Source organism: Salvelinus sp. IW2-2015, linkage group LG26 (genome assembly GCF_002910315.2).
Source record: "Salvelinus sp. IW2-2015 linkage group LG26, ASM291031v2, whole genome shotgun sequence".
Taxonomy (NCBI): domain Eukaryota; kingdom Metazoa; phylum Chordata; class Actinopteri; order Salmoniformes; family Salmonidae; genus Salvelinus; species Salvelinus sp. IW2-2015.
The window spans coordinates 42,602,093-42,622,611 of record NC_036866.1 but is presented as its reverse complement, the minus strand read 5'-3'; the positions used below and the strand labels follow the sequence as shown (position 1 = coordinate 42,622,611).

Sequence of the window (20,519 nt, the reverse complement as noted above, 5' to 3'; positions counted from 1 at the left end):
CCAGATGAGCTCCCATGAGCCCCCATTACCCCAGGGACACCCAAGGCCCTGGGTTGCACTGTTATAGGGTACATTTGGGGCCATCTGATATCTTTGCCCCAAAATGTCCGCCAATCAGTAAAGGCTACTGATAATGTTATTAGTCTTGGCTGGTGTAGAGCTCTTATCTCTACAGATCGTTCCATGGGAGGGTAACAAGCATCTTAGCCCAGATTAGCACCACACACTCTGTTTGTTTGGATAGACTGTTTGATGCCTGGCAGAAATTGTATAGTTATTCTCTTTATGGGATATGTTGCTTTCAATGACTCGTAACCACACATTAAATGTTACACACAACCTCAAGAGTACAGACATGAGATGACACGTGTTGAGATGAGATGAGAGATTGTACATGTTATCCAATATGCTTTGTATATGTTAAAATACTGTTGATATTAGAGTTTGTTATTATCTCAGTGTCCGTGTGTGCGTATGCGGGGGGATTGTGAAACAAGGACCTTCTCCCTCGTGGGGACATTTCCCACATCCCCATGAGGACAAAGGCTATTTTAAGTTTAGTATTAGGGTTAGGGTAAGGGTTAGTGGTTGGGGTTAGTGTTAGGAGTTAGGTTTAGGGTTTTGGTTACGGGTTAAGGTTATAGTAAGGGTTAAGTTTAGGGTTAAGGGTTAGAGAAAATAGGATTTTGAATGGAAATACATTTTATGTCCCCACGAGGATAAAATAACACGTGTGTGTGTGTGTGTGTGTGTGTGTGTGTGTGTGTGTGTGTGTGTGTGTGTGTGTGTGTGTGTGTGTGTGTGTGTGTGCGTGTGTGTGTGTGTCAACCAAGTAGTTTGAGAATAAACCATCAGGCGACAGTGTTGAAGTTGAGACAGTAACATTAGAGACTGAAGGAACCAGACCATTTTACAGTCCTAGAGCCAAGTCAAATGTGTGTGAAGGAGTGGCAGAGCATGTAGCCAAGGCAGTGAGGGTGAGATTCCTTCCTTCAAAAATCCTCTCTTCCCGTCTGAAGAGCCCTCATCGACAAAAAGGGTTAGTTAGTTTGTATGCAGACCCAGAGAGGCTGTTGTCTCTGTCCTGGAGAGAGGGGCCACGAAAACAGTAGTGACACCACAACCAGTGCCTCAGTCACTTCCACTGGAACCAGTTTTCGAGCAAGCCTGCATGCATGTCTCTGTGTGGATATTGTAGGACTCACTGAGGATGATGTAGTACGTAGGATTTTATACTGACTCCATTTATCCCTTTCCCCTTCTTACTAAATCTCCATATCTCCAGGTGCCAGGCCGTGTGGATGTGGAGGCCATGAAGGGGGAGGTGCTGAAGGTGTCTAACAGGACCTGTGAGAGTGTGACTGTGGTGGGTAACACCCTGGAGTGTACTGTCCCCATGGAGTTACGGGATGCCACCAATGAACTGGAGGTGGAGGTGAGGACAGACACACACACACACAGAGAGAGAGAGAGAGAGAGAGAGAGAGAGAGAGAGAGAGAGAGAGAGAGAAGAGAGAAGAGAGAGAGAGAGAGAGAGAGAAGAGAGAGAGAGAGAGAGAGAGAGAGAGAGAGAGAGAGACTCTAGTACAGACACATGACCAAAACACACTCCCTTCAGCTAAACTCTCAGTGAACATTTCCAAACTGCCTCCATTAGGTTTCTACGGAGTCCCATCATCACCCCTAGTTAAACATTAGTGAGACCACCCTACCTTGCCTTGGATCTCTGAGCCCTCCACTTCAGCCCTTCACTTGAAACAGCCCTTGTCTACAGAGACCACTTCAGACCACTACAGACCCCCCCCCCCCCCACACACACCACACGCTCAGATAAAGGCCTTGTTGGGCTGCCAATGCATCCATATAGAGGGCTCTGTGTGTGGTGCGTGCGTGCGTGCATTTGTGTATGTGTCCATGACGATGGCGTTGTGTGTGTGCACGTGCTTGCGTGCAAGCGTGTGTGCTTGAAGCATGTGTGTGTGTCGTGTGTGCATCCTGAGTGTTTGTATTGACAGTCCCTGCTTTGATAGATGCCAACTCCTCCAAAGACATTTGATCAAGTTCGCCATTGCTATTTCCTTTAGATACCGTCTTAGCCTAATTCCAATACTTCCAAACTTGACAGAAAATAAGGGTGTTATTATCACCATAAAAGGTGAATGGGTGTTTTTCAGGACGAGTTATAATGGTTGTTCACGTGTGCACAGTTTTACGACAGGTCTGATTTATAATGGGAAACATGTATGGCATTCACCAAGTTTATACATCAAAATACTTTTGTGCAGATATTTCATGTTAAAATTACACAACACTTATAAATGAGGCCCCTGGAGAGGAGACCGTGGCCGTGTCCGAATACCCATACTAGCGTATTACATACTTGGCAACTGCTTGTCATCCGACCGCAAGGCGCTACAGAGGGTAGTGTATACGGCCCAGTTCATCACTGGGGCCGAACTCCCTGCCATCCAGGACCTCTATACCAGGCGGTGTCAAATACTTTGTCAAATACTCCAGCGTCCCAAGTCATAGACGGTTCTCTCTGCTACCGCAGGGCAAGCGGTACCAATTCACTAAGCCTGGAACCACCAGGACCCTGAACAGCTTCTACCCCCAAGCCATAACACTGCTAGTCAGTTAAATAGTTAACCAAATAGCTACCCGGACTATCGGCATTGACCCTTTTTGCACTAACGTTTTTGACTCATCACATACGCTGCTGCTACTGTTTACGCTCTGTCACCTTATTCCTAGTTACAAGTACATATCTACCTCAATTACCTCTGATCATCGACCCGGTACTGGTACCCTTGAATATAGCCAAGTTATCATTACTCATTGTGTATCTATTATTACGTGTTTTACTTTTCTATTATTTCTCTATTTACTTTCTCTCTGCATTGTTGGGAAGGGGCCCGTAAGTAAGCATTTCACTGTTAGACCAAACCTGTTGTTTACGAAGCATGTGACAAATAAAATTAGATTTGACCTGGGAATTGAACTCACAATCTCTTGGTTCATGGGGTACCAATCTTCCTGCTAAACCACCATGTCTGTATCAATGACTGATTTGACCTGTATTGCTATACAGCACTTTGCATTTCAAAGTAAATCTCAGCTCTGTTAAAAAGTACACTCAAGTGAAACTATTTTATTTATCATCGTGATTTGACTACTATACAGAAACCCTCAAAATTGCTGAAATAAATCCGTCAAATCAATGATGAGAAAATGGTCAGATGAACTGATGATTGACACAGACATAGTGGTGTATCAGGAAGATCGGGAATGCCATGAACAGAAAAGGTTGTATGTTAAAATCCCAGGCGAGGACATGTTGAATATGAACTACTGTACAATGTAATCATATAGGTCAACATGTGTTAAATACATCTTAGCCAAATACATTTAAACTTCACAATTCCTAACATTTAATCAGAGTGAAAATTCCCTGTCTTAGGTCAGTTAGGGTCACCACTTTATTTTAAGAATGTGAAATGTCAGAATAATAGTAGAGAGAATTATTTATTTCAACTTTTATTTCTTTCATCACATTCCCAGTGGGTCAGAAGTTTACATACACTCAATTAGTATTTGGTAGCATTGCCTTTAAATTGTTTAACTTGAGTCAAACGTTTCGGGTAGCCTTTCACAAGCTTCCCACAATAAGTTGGATGAATTTTGACCCATTCCTCCTGACAGAGCTGGTGTTACTGAGTCAGGTTTGTAAGGCCTCCTTGCTTGCACACGCTTTTCAGTTCTGCCCACAAATCTTCTATAGGATTGAGGTCAGGGCTTTGGGATGGCCACTCCAATACCTTGACTTTGTTGTCCTTAAGCCATTTTGCCACAACTTTGGAAGTATGCTTGGGGTCATTGTCCATTTGGAAGACCCATTTGCGACCAAGCTTTAACTTCCTGACTGATGCTTGAGATGTTGCTTCAATATATCCATATAATTTTCCTACCTCATGATGCCATCTATTTTGTGAAGTGCACCAGTCCCTCCTGCAGCAAAGCACCCCCACAACATGATGCTCTTAGGCTTGCAAGCCTCCCCCTTTTTCCTCCAAACATAATGATGGTCATTATGGCCAAACAGTTCTGTTTTTGTTTCATCAGACCAGAGGACATTTCTCCAAAAAGTACGATCTTTGTCCCCATGTGCAGTTGCAAACCGTAGTCTGGCTTTTTTATGGAGGTTTTGGAGCAGTGGCTTCTTCCTTGCTGAGTGGCCTTTCAGGTTATGTCGATATAGGACTCGTTTTACTCGTTTTCCTCCAGCATCTTCACAAGGTCTTTTGCTGTTGTTCTGGGATTAATTTGCACTTTTCGCACCAACATACGTTCATCTCTAGGAGACAGAATGCATCTCCTTCCTGAGCGGTATGACTGCTGCGTGGTCCCATGGTGTTTATACTTGCGTACTATTGTTTGTACAGATGAACGTGGACCTTCAGGCATTTGGAAATTGCTCCCAAGGATGAACCAGACTTGTGGAGGTCTACAATTTTTTTTCTGAGGTCTTGGCTGATTTCTTTTGATTTTCCCATGATGTCAAGCAAAGAGGCACTGAGTTTGAAGGTAGGGCTTGAAATACATCCACAGGTACACCTTACTTGTGTCATGCACAAAGTAGATGTCCTAGTTTGTTAACAAGAAATTTGTGGAGTGGTTGAAAAACGAGTTTTAATGACTCCAACATAAGTGTATGTAAACTTCCGACTTCAACTGTACACACGCGCACAATGATTAACACACGGGACGAGACCCGTAATCATCTGCGCAATCCACAAGGGCACGAAAGCCCAAAACACACAGCAGAAGTCGGACGGACAAGTCGCAGCGTTGTCGTACGGGCCATTCCCGCTGTCTCCCTTAATGGTCGATTATTCTGTCACGCTGATATGAAGGATCGGGAGACAGGCGCAGGAATGCGTAATAGGMTTTTTTATTATACCCKAAATTACGGCGTGCCGTGTAAAGGCACGTGGACGAAGATCAAACAAACACGTAACAAAAACACAGGGTTGAAACCCAAACAAAAGAGCGAGGAGTACCTCGAATAAATAACACTAGCGTACAATGATTAACACACGGGACGAGACCCGTAATCATCTGCGCATGCCACAAGAGCACGAAAGCCAAAACACACAGCACATGTACTCACACGCACCAACGGACATAGTAACAATAATRGGCAGCCCAATGGAAACCAAAGGGCACATATATCCAAATACTAATCAGTGGGAATAGGGGACAGGTGTGCGTGATGAAAGTTCCGGAGGGATCCGTGACACAAGTTGAGCACATCATTTAAAATTTCAAGTCGGAGCTAAGTTTGGGCCCAGTATAAACGTTAAGTTCAGGTAACACTTTGATCAAAAAGTTGAGTAAACTTAAAAAGGCTGTGGAACCAGTTAATTAATAATAATTTAGTTGAAACAACTAGAATTGTTTTACAGTGTGTGTGCGTGCATCAGTATTTCCCCTAGGAAAAAAAGAAAAGAAAAAGATTATCTAGTAAGTAGTTGTACATCTCACTCACTGTTCTCCTCTCCTTTCTGTGTGTGTGTATTATGTGTGTAGTGGCGTCAGGCATCGTCTTCAGTGAGTCTGGGAAGAGTGATGTTGGCCCATGAACAGGATTACAGAGGTCTGACAGCTGGCTGTGTGTGTGTCAGCCTGTTACTTCTTCTGCTGCTCGCTCTATTCATCTGGAAAAGGAGGAACAAGCACATTGATGGTACGTGTGTTATTATATAAATGTGATGTACAGGATTTACTATGTTTTTGTTTGTGTGGGTTTTGTGTGCGTGTGTACGTTTGCATGTGTGTCCACCTCCTACTAGCTGTGTTGGGCTTTTGGGGTTGGGATGGCTGTGGGGTTGTTGGAGATGTTGTGCTGACTGGCTGGTCATGATGGGAGAAATGGTGGAGCGCTCTGTCCTTCTCCTTCAATGACTGTGTTCTCTCTCTCCCTCCACCACTCCCTCTCTCCCTTTCTCTGGTCCTACCTTCTCCCTCTACCTTTACCCCATCTTTCCCTATCTCTCACCTCTCTCTGCCACCACTCTCTTCCCTACATCCCATCACATTCCCTACATCCAATCCTCTACCTACCTCCCTCCCCTCCCCCCTCTTCTCCCCCTCTCCATCTCCCTGGTCTCTAGATCTGGCTGAGGGTAAGGTTTGGTATGATGGCCGGGCTCACATTCAGCACTTGGACATGTTGGCAAACGCCCGAAGCGTCAGCCCTACTAACGAAATGGTGTCCCACGAGTCGGTGGACTATAGAACCACCCTGCTGGAGGGTACGTTTCCTGACACAATACCATGGCCCTAATCCTAACACTAACCCTGTCCTAACACTAACACTGACCTTATAACCCTGTACTAACAATGCTCGCTTTCATTTCCTAAACTTCAATGGGTACATATCATTCATTTATAACAAAAAAAATGGATGTAGCAACTGCTTCTAACTCATAAGTTCACAACCCAGAGATGGGCTGCAACTTCTAAGGACTAGAGTTGTCCATCCCTGCATGAACCTCTTTCAATATAACCCTAACTGTTTCCACTAATTCGGGCAACACTGACATAAAGGAAAAAAAGTAACGTAACTACCTTTCTCACTTTCCTCTGCATGTAATGGGCAGGGCTCAAGTTCTCCCTCTTTCGTTCTGTAACCATGACTCTCTCTGGCATCACTCTGTGATCATATGACCTAACGTTGACCTCTGACCCTGACCCCTGTAGTAATTGACCTTTGGCTATATTGTTTCAGACCAGGGCGTGGAGAGGCCAGAGTCGTGCAGGGGGGCTCCCCCCATCTACGGGGGCCATGGGGAACTCCTGTCCCCCAGGCTGGGGCTGGGTGGCATGGGGATGGGGATAGGTCTGGGGGTGGAGGGGGAGCTGGTGTCCCCTCTCCTGTCGGCCTCGGTCCACATCGACACGTCCCAGCTGCACCCTGACCTGCTGAAGGAGGTTCAACATGTGGTCATCGCCAGGGAACACCTGCTGTTACACATAAACCAGGTCATAGGCAGAGGTAAGTGGGATGATCATACATGTGTGTGGGATACATGGATAGACATGTACAGGGATAGATGGATGGATGGATGGATGGATGGATAGTCCAGGGGGCAGGAGGGGGACAGGGGGAGCAGGTAGCTGCCTAGTGGTGGCTATTCAGCAGCCTGGTGGTCTGGGGGTAGAAGCTATTGGCCATTCTGACAGTTTTTGTCATGATTCTCCTATACTGCCCACGTCTGGGTGATGGAAATGGGGAGAACAGGCCATGGCTCAGGTGGCTGGGGTCCTACCTCTTCCCTGTAGGCGTGTCATCATGTTTGGTAATCAGGCCTACTACTGTCATGTCGTCAGCGACCTTGATGATGGGGTTGGAACTGTGTCTACTATACATACTTTTTATACATGAAAAGACGCCCACATCCATGAACACACACACCTACACACACATTACCTTAACGTACACCAAAATGGCCAAAAGTATGTGGTCAGCTGAAAGATTCCCCGAGCTTACCCATGATGTTGCCCAACGATTTCAGTCAATAAGTCATAGTTTAAGTCAAAGTACACTAGATATACAAAAGTATGTGGACAACCCTTCAAATGAGTGGATTTGGCTATTTTAGCCACACTCGTTGCTGACACGTGTATAAAATAAGAGCACACAGCCATGCAATCTCCATAGACAAACATTGGCAGCAGAGTGGCCTTACTGGAGAGCTCAGTGACTTTCAACGTGGCACCGTCATAGGATGCCAACTTTCCAACAAGTCGGTTTGTCAAATCGAAATTTCTGCCCTGCTAGAGCTGCACCGGTCAACTGTAAGTGCTGTTATTGTGAAGTGGAAAACGTCTAGGAACAACAACAGCTCAGCCGCGAAGTTGTAGGCCACACAAGCTCACAGAATGGGTCCACTGAGCGCTGAAGATCATAGCGTGTAAAAATCTGTTTGTCCTAGGTTGCAACACTCACTATCGAGTTCCAAACTGCCTAAGGAAGCAACGTCAGCACAAGAACTGTTCGTCGGAAGCTTCATGAAATGTGTTTCCATGGCCGAGCAGCCCCACACAAGCCTAAGATCACCATGCTCAATGCTAAGTGTCGGTTGGAGTGGTGTAAAGCTCACTGCCATTGGACTCTGGAGCAGTGGAAACGCGTTCTCTGGAGGGATGAATCACGCTTCACCATCTGGCAGTCCGACTAAAAAATCTGGGTTTGGCGGATGCCAGTAGAACGCTACCTGCCTGAATGCATAGTGCCAACCGTAAAATTTGATGGAGGAGGAATAATGTTTTTCATGGTTCAGGCTAGGCCCCTTAGTTCCAGTGAAGGGAAATCTAAACACTTCAGCATACAATGACATTCTAGACGATTCTGTTCTTCCAACTTTGTGGCAACAGTTTGAGGAAGGCCGTTTCCTGTTTCAGCAGGACAATGCCCCTGTGCACAAAGCGAGGTCCATACAGAAATGGTATGTCGAGATCTGTGTGGAAGAACTTGACTGGCCTGAACAGAGCCCTGATCTCAACCCCATCGAACACATTTGGGATGAATTGGAACACCGACTGTGTGCCAGGTCTAATCGCCCAACATCAGTGCCGGACCTCACTAATGCTCTTGTGGCCGAATGGAAGCAAGTCCCTGTAGCACTGTTCCAACATCTTGTGGAAAGCCTTCCCAGAAGAGGAGAGGCTGTTATAGCAGCAAAGGGGAGAACCAACTCCAAATGAATGCCCATGATTTTGGAATGAGATGTTCCACACGCCGGCGTCCACATACTCAGACACACTTATAAAGACTTTAGGGGATCTGTAGGTCTCAACCATGGTAATATCAGAATCCATCCCCATAGGGGATACACCTAAATACAGTGTTCACCATGTTAGAGCTTATTGACCAACATTATCAAACCAACAGGTTTGACATTCAGATATAAAAACAGAAAAAAGGAGAAAGGCCTTTCTCTGTTCTTAACATCCGCACAATGTTCAGGGACAATGCTCCCCAACAAATCCCCCCTCCCCCTTGACTCGGCCCTCAGGGAAGCCTGGAGATTCTGAAGCAGGATTATGGGGTGGCGTGGGATGATTTATTCCCGGGTAGAATTCCGAGCACCATTGTTTATCCGTGTGGTGTAACCCGAGCCCTCAGTGCATCTGCAAGGGTCGTGATGGGAGAACACCTCAGAGTTCTCTACACTCCCTAGCTTTAATAGCCCAACACCCTTGCAAAGCTGCACTGAGCCCTCCAGACCACATATAATAAAGGCCACAGTAACTCAGATATGGGGAGATATAGCTTCTAATGAACCCTACTGAACTAAACTGAAGGGAATGAATGGGCGCCTCAAGTAGAGGTTTATAGAAGTAATCTAGACTTCAACAAAGGGAAATCTAGCTTTTCAGCCTGCCTGACTCCCCTGAACAAGGTAGTTAACCCACTGTTCCTAGGCCGTCATTGTAAACAAGCATTTGTTCTTAACCTCTCTGGGATATGTGGGACGCTAGCTCCATTGACTTACTGGTGTAAAGAAATATGTCCATAAATAAACAAGGGTTTCAGCATCAAGCATTCCTCTAACAGCAGACACTCTGTTTTTAGCTTATTTTGACACCCATTTGAGCTTAATCTATTCTTGTGTTTCTCTCTCTTTTTTCTTCACAGGTCACTTTGGCTGTGTGTTCCATGGGACCTTGTTAGAGGCCGACGGTCAGAAACAGCACTGTGCCATCAAGTCCCTCAACCGTGAGTACAGACCACAGCATGACCAAAAGAACCACATCCCATAGTCACTTGACCAGGGTTGTGTTCAGACACGAAACGAGAGAAAACCTTTTGAAGCTACGGGGTTCCGACTTGGACGTGGTTGGATGATCAAAAACAGGAAAGGCCAGATCTTTATCTGGAACATGGCCGAAGATACAATAATAATGCTAAGAGGAGCTACCGTACCTACACCGTGGATTCCATTTGAAACACACCTGACTAACCATGTCCACAATTCAACCATCTAAGCAGAATCCAACCTCAGTCATCCCCTATTCATTCATTCACATTTCATAGCTATGATGTGATATGATATCATAGCAACAACGCAATGCCACAATAACATTAGAGGGCCTTCTCATTCCAGCTGGGCTCTTGACACACAACACACACACACACACACACACAATGACACACACAGCCGCAGCGGTGTGGCCTGTAAAAGGATGATTGAGATGAATGGGCTCCTGGCGACGAGGATGACATTAGGGTCCCCCTGTCTCTAATCGTGTAACCTGTCACTTTACCCTGAGAGATTAATGTCCTAGATAAGGCTTTGGTGAGATCTGCCGCTGGGCTGGTGGTAACCCATAGCGATGGAGGGCACTCGGCTGGTAACCCATAGCGATAGAGTTCCCTCTGCCTTTCGTTTAGACATTGTTCTCCGAGCCTTGGCCTTCTCATTGAGTTTACAGTGACCTAAAGTTCCCCAGGGAACTTTAAAGAAAACGAAGTTCCCTGGGGAACTTTGTCACTGTCATGGCAAAGACACAGTGTTTTCGGTGAATATTGTAGGTGATGTCACCATGTTGTTTCTGCAATACAGAAAAGTGTGGTTTAAACTCTTGCAGCTTAACAGTCTTATTGTCCTCTTTTTTTTTWAACTCAGCATTAAATGGCAAGTCTTCTTTTTCCGTTTGAGTGTGTCGTCATCTGGTAGGGCAATCAGCTGTTTTATCTTAGCTAAATGAGATTCCGTTTTAAACGAGATTAGAAGAGAGGGGAGGGGGAAAGAGCAGTGACACCAGGAGCACTGATTCGATTGGGTAATGGGAGTGTTGCGTAGCGGTTGCCTATAGGTTTGGTTTAGGGTCACAGTCCCAATGCTCAGACAGCCTGAAGACTGGCTCCTCATGGGCTGCTAACAGTGGTACATAACTAAGGTTTAGATGGCACGGTAAAGAGATTTAGGTTTATGGCTTCAGGGCCTGTTTTGTTTGCGTTTTTGGTGGTGGCCCATCGAGCAATGCATGATTATAATACAGACTTTAATGTCAGGACTTGGTTAAATAAAGGCAATAAGTAAACAAGTCATTCTGTAATATCTTGCCTGTTGTCAGGGATCACTGACCTGGAGGAGGTGTCTCAGTTCCTGAAGGAGGGGATCATCATGAAGGACTTCAGCCACCCCAACGTGTTGTCTCTACTAGGGATCTGTCTGCCCACTGAGGGCTCTCCTCTGGTGGTGCTGCCATACATGAAGCACGGAGACCTCAGGAACTTCATACGGGACGAGACACATGTAAGACACGCAAACACACACACAAACTCTGGTCATACATGAAATAATGTCAGACAAAGTCCATTGCAGCTGAAACATTGTATATGTAGGGACAGGAATAAAGCACAGAAGCAGCATTTTCCGTGTGTGAGCTTTTCTTTCTGTATTTGTGTGCTTTACTTCCTATATTAAGTATTTRCCCCCCCCCGGCACCAGTGGATACATTTGGGATGTGTATCTCACCTCCACCCTCTTCCTTGTTTCTTTAGAACCCCACAGTGAAGGACCTGATGGGCTTTGGTCTGCAGGTGGCCCAGGGCATGGAGTATCTGGCCAGCAAGAAGTTTGTACACAGAGACCTAGCCGCAAGGAACTGCATGTAAGATCTGGAACCAACGGTCAAATGCAATCTCAAACAGTCAGTGTGTGAAAGTGTACCCATCTTTGTAGTGAGAGAAGCATACAGTCATGCATACTTTGAGATTCCGCATTGTAAAAGACGCCATTTTGGCTCCAACCATTACAAGATTATATAATAATGTTCGGATCCAACATGGCTGTCAGTTTCCCTAGCTCTGTTAGTATACTGTAAAGCTGTTGTTGACCCCATCCCTCTCTCTCTCTCTCTCCTAGGCTGGATGAAAGCTACACAGTGAAGGTGGCAGACTTTGGCCTGGCCAGGGATGTGTATGATAAGGAGTACTACAGCATCCACAACAAGAGTGGAGTCAAACTACCTGTCAAGTGGATGGCCCTGGAGAGCCTGCAGACACACAAGTTCACCCCAAAGTCAGATGTGGTGAGAGACTACCCAAGCACACACATCAAAATCAAAAATCAAATGTTATTGGTCACATACACATATTTAGCAGATGTTATTGAGGGTGTCGCGAAATACACACAAATCCAAAAGTAAAATAAATGAATTAAGAAATATATAAATATTAGGATGTGCAATGACTAAATTACAGTAGAATATATTGCAGTATATACATATGAAATGAGTAAAGCAGTATGTAAACATTATTAAAGTGACTAGTGTTCCATTATTAAAGTGACCAGTGATTCCATGTTCTATGTATATAGGCAGCAGCTTAAGGTGCAGGGTTGAGTAACCGGGGAGGTAGCCGGCTAGTGAAGGCTATTTAACAGTCTGATGGCCTGAGATAGAAGCTGTTTTTCAGTCTCTCGGTCCCAGCTTTGATGCACCTGTACTGACCTTGCCTTCTGGATGATAGCGGGGTGAACAGGCAGTGGCTCGGGTGGTTGTTGTCCTTGATGATCTTTATGGCCTTCCTGTGAACATCGGGTGCTGTAGGTGTCCTGGAGGGCAGGTAGTTGGTGATGCGTTGGGGAGCCCTGCAGTTGTGGGCGGTGCAGTTGGAGAGCCCTGCAGTTGTGGGCGGTGCAGTTGCCGTACCAGGCGGTGATGCAGCCCAACAGGATGCTCTCAATTGTGCATCTGTAAAAGTTTGTGAGGGTCTTAGGGGCCAAGCAAATTTCTTCAGCCTCCTGAGGTTGAAAAGGCGATGTTGTACCTTCTTCACACAGTGTCTGTGTGGGTGGACCATTTCAGATCATCAGTGATGTGTATGCAGAGGAACTTGAAGCTTTCCATCTTCTCCACTGCGGCCCGTCGATGTGGATGGGGGCGTGCTCCCTCTGCTTTTAAATGTCCACGATCAGCTCCTTCGTTTTGTTGACGTTGAGGGAGAGGTTATTTTCCTGGCACCACTCCGCCAGGGCCTCACCTCCTGCCTGTAGGCTGTATCACCATTGTTGGTAATCAGGCCTACTATAGTTGTGTCGTCTGCAAACTTGACAATTGAGTTGGAGGTGTGTGTGGCCACACAGTCATGGGTGAACAGGGGGCTGAGTACGCAACCTTGTGGGGCCCAGTGTTGAGGATCAGCGTAGTGGAGGTGTTGTTGCCTACCTTCACCACCTGGGGGTAGCCCGTCAGGAAGTCCAAGACCCAGTTGCAAAGGACGAGGTTCAGACCCAGGGCCCCGAGCTTGATGATTACCTTAAAGGGTACTATGGTGTTGAAGGTTGAGCTATAGTCAATGAACAGCATTCTTACCAAGGTATTCCTTTGTCCAGGTGGGATAGGGCAGTGTGCAGTGCAATGGCGATTGCATCGTCTGTGGAGCTATTGGGGCGGTAAGCAAATTGAAGTGGGTCTAGGGTGTCAGGTAAGGTAGAGGTGATATGATCCTTAAATAGCCTCTCAAAGCAATTCATGATGACAGAGGTGAGTGCTACGAGGCGATATCATGCACACACACTCAGGCACACACTTGCATGTACCGTACCAGTCAAAAGTTTGGAACACACCTACTCATTCAAGGTTTTTCGTTATTTTTACTATTTTCTTCATTGTAGAATAATAGTGAAGACATCAAAATTATGAAATAACATATAATAAATAATGGTAGTAACCCACTTATTAGCTCTATTTGGTAAAAGGCCATGTCCGTATTATGGAAAGAACAGCTCAAATAAGCAAAGAGAAACGACAGTCCATCATTACTTTAAGACATGAAGGTCAGTCAATGAAGAACATTTCAAGAACTTTTGCAAAAACCATCAAGAACAGTTGCAAAAACCATCAAGCGCAATGATGAACTGGTGCTCATGAGGACCGCCCAGGAAAGGAGGACCCAGAATTACCTCTGCTGCAGAGGATAAATTCATGAGAGTTAACTGCACCTCAGATTGCAGCCCAAATAATTCTTCACCGAGTTCAAGTAACAGACACATCTCAACATCAACTGTTCAGAGGAGAATGTGTGAACCAGGCCTTCATGGTCGAATTGCTGCAAAGAAACCACTACTAAAGGACACCAATAAGAAGAGACTTGCTTGGGCCAAGAAACACAAGCAATGTACATTCAAAAAATCTGTCTTTGTGAGACGCAGAGTAAGTGAACGGATTATCTCCTATGTGTGGTTCCCACCGTGAAGCATGGAGGAGGAGGTGTGAGGGTGTGGGGGTGCTTTGCTGGTGACACTATCAGGGATTTATTTTAGAATTAAAGGCACACTTAACCAGCATGGCTAACACACGCATTCTGCAGTGATTCGCCATCCCATCTGGTTTGCCGTTAGTGGGACTATTTGTTTTTCAACAGGACAATGACGCAATACACTTCCAGGCTGTATAAGGGATATTTGACCAAGAAGGAGAGTGACGGAGTGCTGCATCAGATGACCTGGCCTCCACAATCACCCGACCTCAAACCAATTGAGACAGTTCGGGATGAGTTGGACGAGGAATGAAGGAAAAGCAGCCAACAAGTGCTCATCATATGTGGGAACTTCTTCAGAACTGTTGAAAAGCATTCCAGGTGAAGCTGGTTGAGAGAATGCCAAGAGTGTGCCAAGCTGCCATCAAGGCAAAGGGTGGCTACTTTGAAGAATCTAAAATCTAAAATATATTTTTATTGTTTAACACTTTTTGTTAGTACATGATTCCATATTGTTATTTCATTGTTTTGATGTCTTCACTTGTAGAAAATAGTAAAAATTAAGAAAAAAATGCTTGAATGAGTAGGTGTGTCCAAACTTTTGACTGGCTGGTGTATACGCTACTAGTCACTCTTCATTCACTTACAGTATTACGTAATCAACACACACACCACGATGATAACCCGTGATAAATAGTAGCAAGCTTAATTCTTTGGAGCTTAATCAGAGCTCCGTCCTCTCAACCCCTCGAACATCCACCTGCCTTAAACAAACCACACTGTACTGTTCCATCTCTGGCTGAGGTTATAGGTGTAGCTTGTCTCGCTCTGCTACAGTATCTGCTGTGGTCTCACTAAGGTTAGCTGATTTTAACACTCCTGGCTGGCTGCTCTCTTCACTGAAGGCCAGAAGGGAAATAATGTCATCAGGCTGACTTGGCCTGTGTTCGAAATGACACCCTATTCCTTATATGGTGCGCTTCTTTTGACCAGCACCCATAGGGAACAGCGTGCCATTTCAGATGCAGCCTGTGATTGTACTGTGATGTGATCTGATGTGTAATTGGTCCATCTGGTGTTCAATGTTTCAGTGGTCGTTTGGCGTGTTGCTATGGGAACTGATGACCCGGGGAGCCCCGCCGTATTCGGACGTCAACTCTTTCGACATCACTGTGTTCCTACTGCAAGGGAGACGGCTGCTGCAGCCAGAGTTCTGCCCTGACCCACTGTGAGTGAACACGCACACACAAACACGCATACATATACAGTGCGCACACACGTCGCGCATGCACGCTGTACACACACACACAGACACAACACAAAACACACAGGCAGTGCACACACACCACACTGTGAGTGGAAAGTGTGTGTGTGTGTGTGTACACTGGTCACACACACACACACTCATAAACAAACACACAATATATACTTAACCATCAAGCTTATACCCAACCACTCCCAAATATAATGTGCAGACCGATGCTTTCAGTACTAATAAAAGTGTATTCATACGCACACATACGCCCACACACACTCCTGTGTCTTTCACCTTGACCAATGTACATAGGGATGGCTCAGTAGTGCTTGTCCTTGACAGAGACATTGAGATGAACAGAGGACCATTGTTAACACTACCCTTACGTACTGCATGGTCTGCTTGAAGAAAAGACTGAGACGGACAGATATGCAGACAGACAGACAGACAGACAGACAGACAGACAGACAGACAGACAAGACAGACAGACAGACAGACAGACAGACAGACAGAACAGACAGACAGACAGACAGACAGACACAGACAGACAGACAGACAGACAGACAGAGGGAGGGAGGGAGGGAGGGATGCAGCCAGACAGAGGAGGGAGGGAGGGGGATGCAGCCAGACAGACAGGGGCATGGAGGGAGGGAGGGAGGGAGGGAGGGAGGGAGAGGGAGGGAGGGAGGGAAGGGAGGAGGGAGGGAGGGAGGGAGGGAGGGAGGGGGGAGGGAGGGAGGGAGGAGGGAGGAGAGGGGAGGGAGTGATGCAGATAGCCAGACACAGAAGAGGGGAGGGAGGGAGGGATGCAGACAGCCAGACAGACATGGAGAGAGAGAGTTGTGTAAACTATAAAGCATATATAACTACTGAATCAATCAGGTCACTAAAGACATGAGATCCTCCTTAATCTCCCCCAATCTGTAAAACAACACGTTTCCAAGTACGAACTACGATTATTTCGTGAAAATAAGTGAAAATAAAATACTATCTCCCTATTCATCTCCGCAAGTCAGGGGGAGATTTCAGGTGAGGGGTAAATCATAGTATATATTCAGCCAAGCGGAGAGCAAAACGGAATGATCCATAACCGTTCATATGAGTCTTTATTCATGAACATTCACTGACATACAGTATTCCCAGAATGAATGGGGCCCTGTGGCAAAACTGGCAAAACTACACTGAACAAAAATATAAACATGTGAAGTGTTGGTCCCATGTTTCATGAGCTGAAATAAGATATCCCAGAAATGTTCTACATGCACAAAAAAATGTATTTCTCTCAAATTTTGTGCACAAATTGGTTTACATCCCTGTTAGTATGCATTTCTCCTTTGCCAAGATAATCCGTCCACCTGACAGATGTGGCTTATCAAGAAGCTTAATAAACAGCATGATCATAACACAGGTGCACCTTGTGCTGGGGGAAATAAAAAGACAACTCTAACATGTGCAGTTTTGTCACACAACACAATTCTTTACGATAAGACGCCTGCAACATCGTTTTAGAGAATTTGGCAGTACGTCCAACCAGCCTCACAACCGCAGACCACGTGTAACCACACCAGCCCAGGACCTCCAAATCTGGCTTCTTCACCTGCGGGATCATATGAGACCAGCCACCGGGACAGCTGATGAAACTGAGGAGTATTTCTGTCTGTAATAAAGCCTAATTTTGTGGGGAAAAACTCATTCCGATTGGCTTGGCTTGGCTCCCCAGTGGGCGGTCCTGGCTCTCAAGTGGGTGGGCTTATGCCCTCCCAGGCCCACCCATGGCTGTGCCCCTGCACAGTCATGTGAAATCCACAGATTAGGGCCTGATTTATTTATTTCAATTGACTGATTTCCTTATCAAATCAAATTCGATTGGTCACATATGTAGCACATGTAATTGCGGGTGTAACAAAATGTTATATGAACTGTAACGCAGTAAAATGTTTGAAATTGTTGCATGTGGCGTTATATTTTTGTTCAGTATAAATGTGGCTACTAAATATCTAAGTGAGCAAAACATATGTACATAACTGTATTTCACCTGCATATAGGCTTATCCATGCATCAACATTTAATCCTAACCACCTCCCCTCCCTTATCTCCCACCCCAGGTATAACGTGATGGTCGAGTGCTGGCACCCCAAGCCGGAGAGGAGGCCCACCTTCTCAGAGCTGGTATCCCTTATCAACGCCATCTTCTCCAGCTTCAGCGGAGAGCACTACATCCTTCTCAACACCACCTATGTCAACATAGACAAGATGAGCCCCTACCCCTCTCTCATCTCCTCATCCTCCTCTTCCTGCTCCACCCCTCAGGGCCACCCCCTGGAGCGAGACTGCTGCACCTGAGAGAGAGGGAGTGATGGCGAGAAAGAAAGAGAGAGAGAGGGAGAGATGAAAGAAAAATAGTTAAGGAGAAAAGGAGAGGGAATGAGGAGAGATTGAAGACAAGGGGGTGGAAGGAGGGTAGGAAAAGAATGAGCTTGACAGAGTAAGAAAGAGAGAGAAAAGAGTGGGCTTGAGGAGGCGAAGCCGTTGGGTCGCTTGGGAACTGTATGTGACTGACAGACAGACACTGGACAAACTCTGTGTACGCTGGCTGAGAAAAGACAGTTTAAGGACACTGACTCGTGCCGTGCCTACTTCACGTGTGTGTAATGTATGTATACTGACCAATGTCCAACCAAACAAACATCACTGTACGCCTGAGGCCTGTATGAACTGTTAGGTCGATCTTGGCCTCCCTCTGCTCTTTAACCTAGAACTTGCTCTAGACCCTCCCATGACCTTTTACCCTGGTATGCCCTTGGAGCCTGACTTCAGGAGGTCAGGCTTCTCGTCTCTCTCTACCACATACAATTTGGAGATATAGGAGAACCTTTTCAATGAACAAAGCCTATAGAATTCTATAGAAGCACATTGTGTGTATCAAGTACAAGTGACTCGCCGAACATTTCAACAACTCCCGAGCCAAAGAGGGACCGGATGATGTTTTTGGAGACATTTCCGCTTGTTAATGGGTGGCATGTGTATGGCGATATGGCGAAGGGCCGGGCTCAAGGTTTTTTCCCCCCTCGCTATAAAATTCTTTACACCATCATCCGCACTGCCACTGAATTCCCCTCTCTTCCCACCTCTCCTCGCATGCCTCCTCGCATACATCCCTAAGCACTAGGACTGAATGAAGAAAGTCCCAGCTCCAGCCTCCAGGTGATGTTCTCACTAACCGAGGTGGCTGTGCAGATTGGCTGGCAGAAGGAACAATTTGCTGCCCGTGTGCAGTAGGCTACACTGGATACTTCTTTATGTGTGTAATTATCTTTGACGATTCTCTTTTGATGTGCTTCTTTCAAAACATCTCGCTGCTTCATTGCTGTGAGTGACTCACCTTTTAGGAATCTGCAGATGTTTCCCAGTTGAAAGGTGTTTTRTTGCCTTTCGGTTGGTAACACTTTGACTTGAACCGGCCTGTCATAATGTCTACATAGCGTGTGTCATAACAGTTCATGCAAGCTCAGCCTGAAAACAACTGACATGATCATGTTTTAGACTTCAGAGAGTCAAAGTGGGGGAAATTGGAGACACGTTGGAACATTTGATGGTCTTTGGCATCATAGTACTACGTCAGTTGGAACAAGTGTTTTTACTGTCAATCATGACTTCATCGCGGCGTTGTCACATACTGCTATGTCGACATTTTGAAAGACCACTTCAAGTTAAAACGTGACCATTTTTCCTCTCCTTTGTGAAGCGTTTGTCTTTTTTTTTTACTATGGCTGCTGTTATGTTTTAAATGATCAGGCCAGCAATGGACAGATATGAATGTTTGCTCAAATAAATGTTAAAAGAACTGTACTATATTTTTTATAATGCCTTTATTGTGAAAATGAGCCTAAATAAATGGTCGGCCCAATAGAATAATGCCCGAACTGAGCAGTGGTGCCWCAACAACGACCAATCAACTTCAGTGAATGAACCACTGCCTTCTGTACAAAAAGGATAAAGGTTAACACCTCTGTGGATGTGTCTTCTATATGTAGGATTTAACTGTGGTAAATGTGTGTGTATGTATACTGTATGACAGGTGATCGTTGTTCGGTACAGCACAGTACAAGCAACAGATACTGTACAGTCATTGAACAACTGGGGCTAGCAACTTCACGTCCTTAACTATTAGACTGTTCTAGATGTTCCTATTGGTAACTAAATGGCTTGTAAATCCATGACTTTTGTCCATTAATATGCCATTGATCTCACTGTCAGTGCAGTGTGAGCATATATATGAAGCACTGTTTAGGGATCGTCTATGAACGTAGTGACGGTACATATGTTGTTGCTATGTTATGTCATCTGACTGACTCAGTGTAATAAAACTATATTATCAGCGTGGACATGTCAAATACTGTATCTTATTATCATTGTCTGTACATTCTTTATTTGACCAGGCAAAGATCATTTTTATGATGTCACACAGTGCCTTCGGAAAATATTCAGACCCCGTGCCTTTTCCACATTTCGTTACATTACAGACTTATTCTAAAATGGTTTACTTTTTTWAATTTTTTATCCTCAGCAGTCTACACACAATAGCCCATAATGACAAAGTAAAAACATTTTTTTTGTATTTTTGCAAATATATTATAAATAAAAAACTGAAATACCTTATTTATATAAGTATTCAGACCCTTGCAATGAGACTCAAATTTGAGCTTTTGAGCTTTTCCAGTGATCATCGATGAGATGTTTTTACAACTTGATTGGAGTCAACCTGTGYTAAATTCAATTGATTGGACATGATTTGGAAAGGCACACACCTGTCTATATAAGGTTCCACAGTTGAAGGTGACCAAGAACCTGATGGTCACTCTGACAGAGCTCTAGATTTCCTGTGTGGGGATGGGAGAACCTTCCAGAAGGACAACTATCTCTGCAGCACTCCACCAATCAGGCCTTTATGGTAGAGTGGCCAGACGGAAGCCACTCCTCAGTCAAAGG

The 20,519-nt window shown here is 45.3% G+C and overlaps 1 protein-coding gene across 1 annotated transcript in view; it reads left to right on the top strand.

Moving 5' to 3' along the window:
* Window positions 1–19,913, top strand: part of met (MET proto-oncogene, receptor tyrosine kinase) — a 73,739-nt gene extending 53,826 nt beyond the window's left edge. Inside the window, exons 12-21 of the mRNA XM_023971068.2 lie at window positions 1,286–1,435; window positions 5,590–5,746; window positions 6,174–6,314; window positions 6,791–7,057; window positions 9,704–9,784; window positions 11,146–11,327; window positions 11,576–11,685; window positions 11,940–12,105; window positions 15,367–15,503; window positions 17,636–19,913. Of these exons, the coding sequence (XP_023826836.1) occupies window positions 1,286–1,435; window positions 5,590–5,746; window positions 6,174–6,314; window positions 6,791–7,057; window positions 9,704–9,784; window positions 11,146–11,327; window positions 11,576–11,685; window positions 11,940–12,105; window positions 15,367–15,503; window positions 17,636–17,873 (1,629 nt within the window). The 3' untranslated portion in view covers window positions 17,874–19,913. The remainder of the gene's footprint in view (window positions 1–1,285; window positions 1,436–5,589; window positions 5,747–6,173; window positions 6,315–6,790; window positions 7,058–9,703; window positions 9,785–11,145; window positions 11,328–11,575; window positions 11,686–11,939; window positions 12,106–15,366; window positions 15,504–17,635) is intronic.
* Window positions 19,914–20,519: the final 606 nt, after the last annotated feature.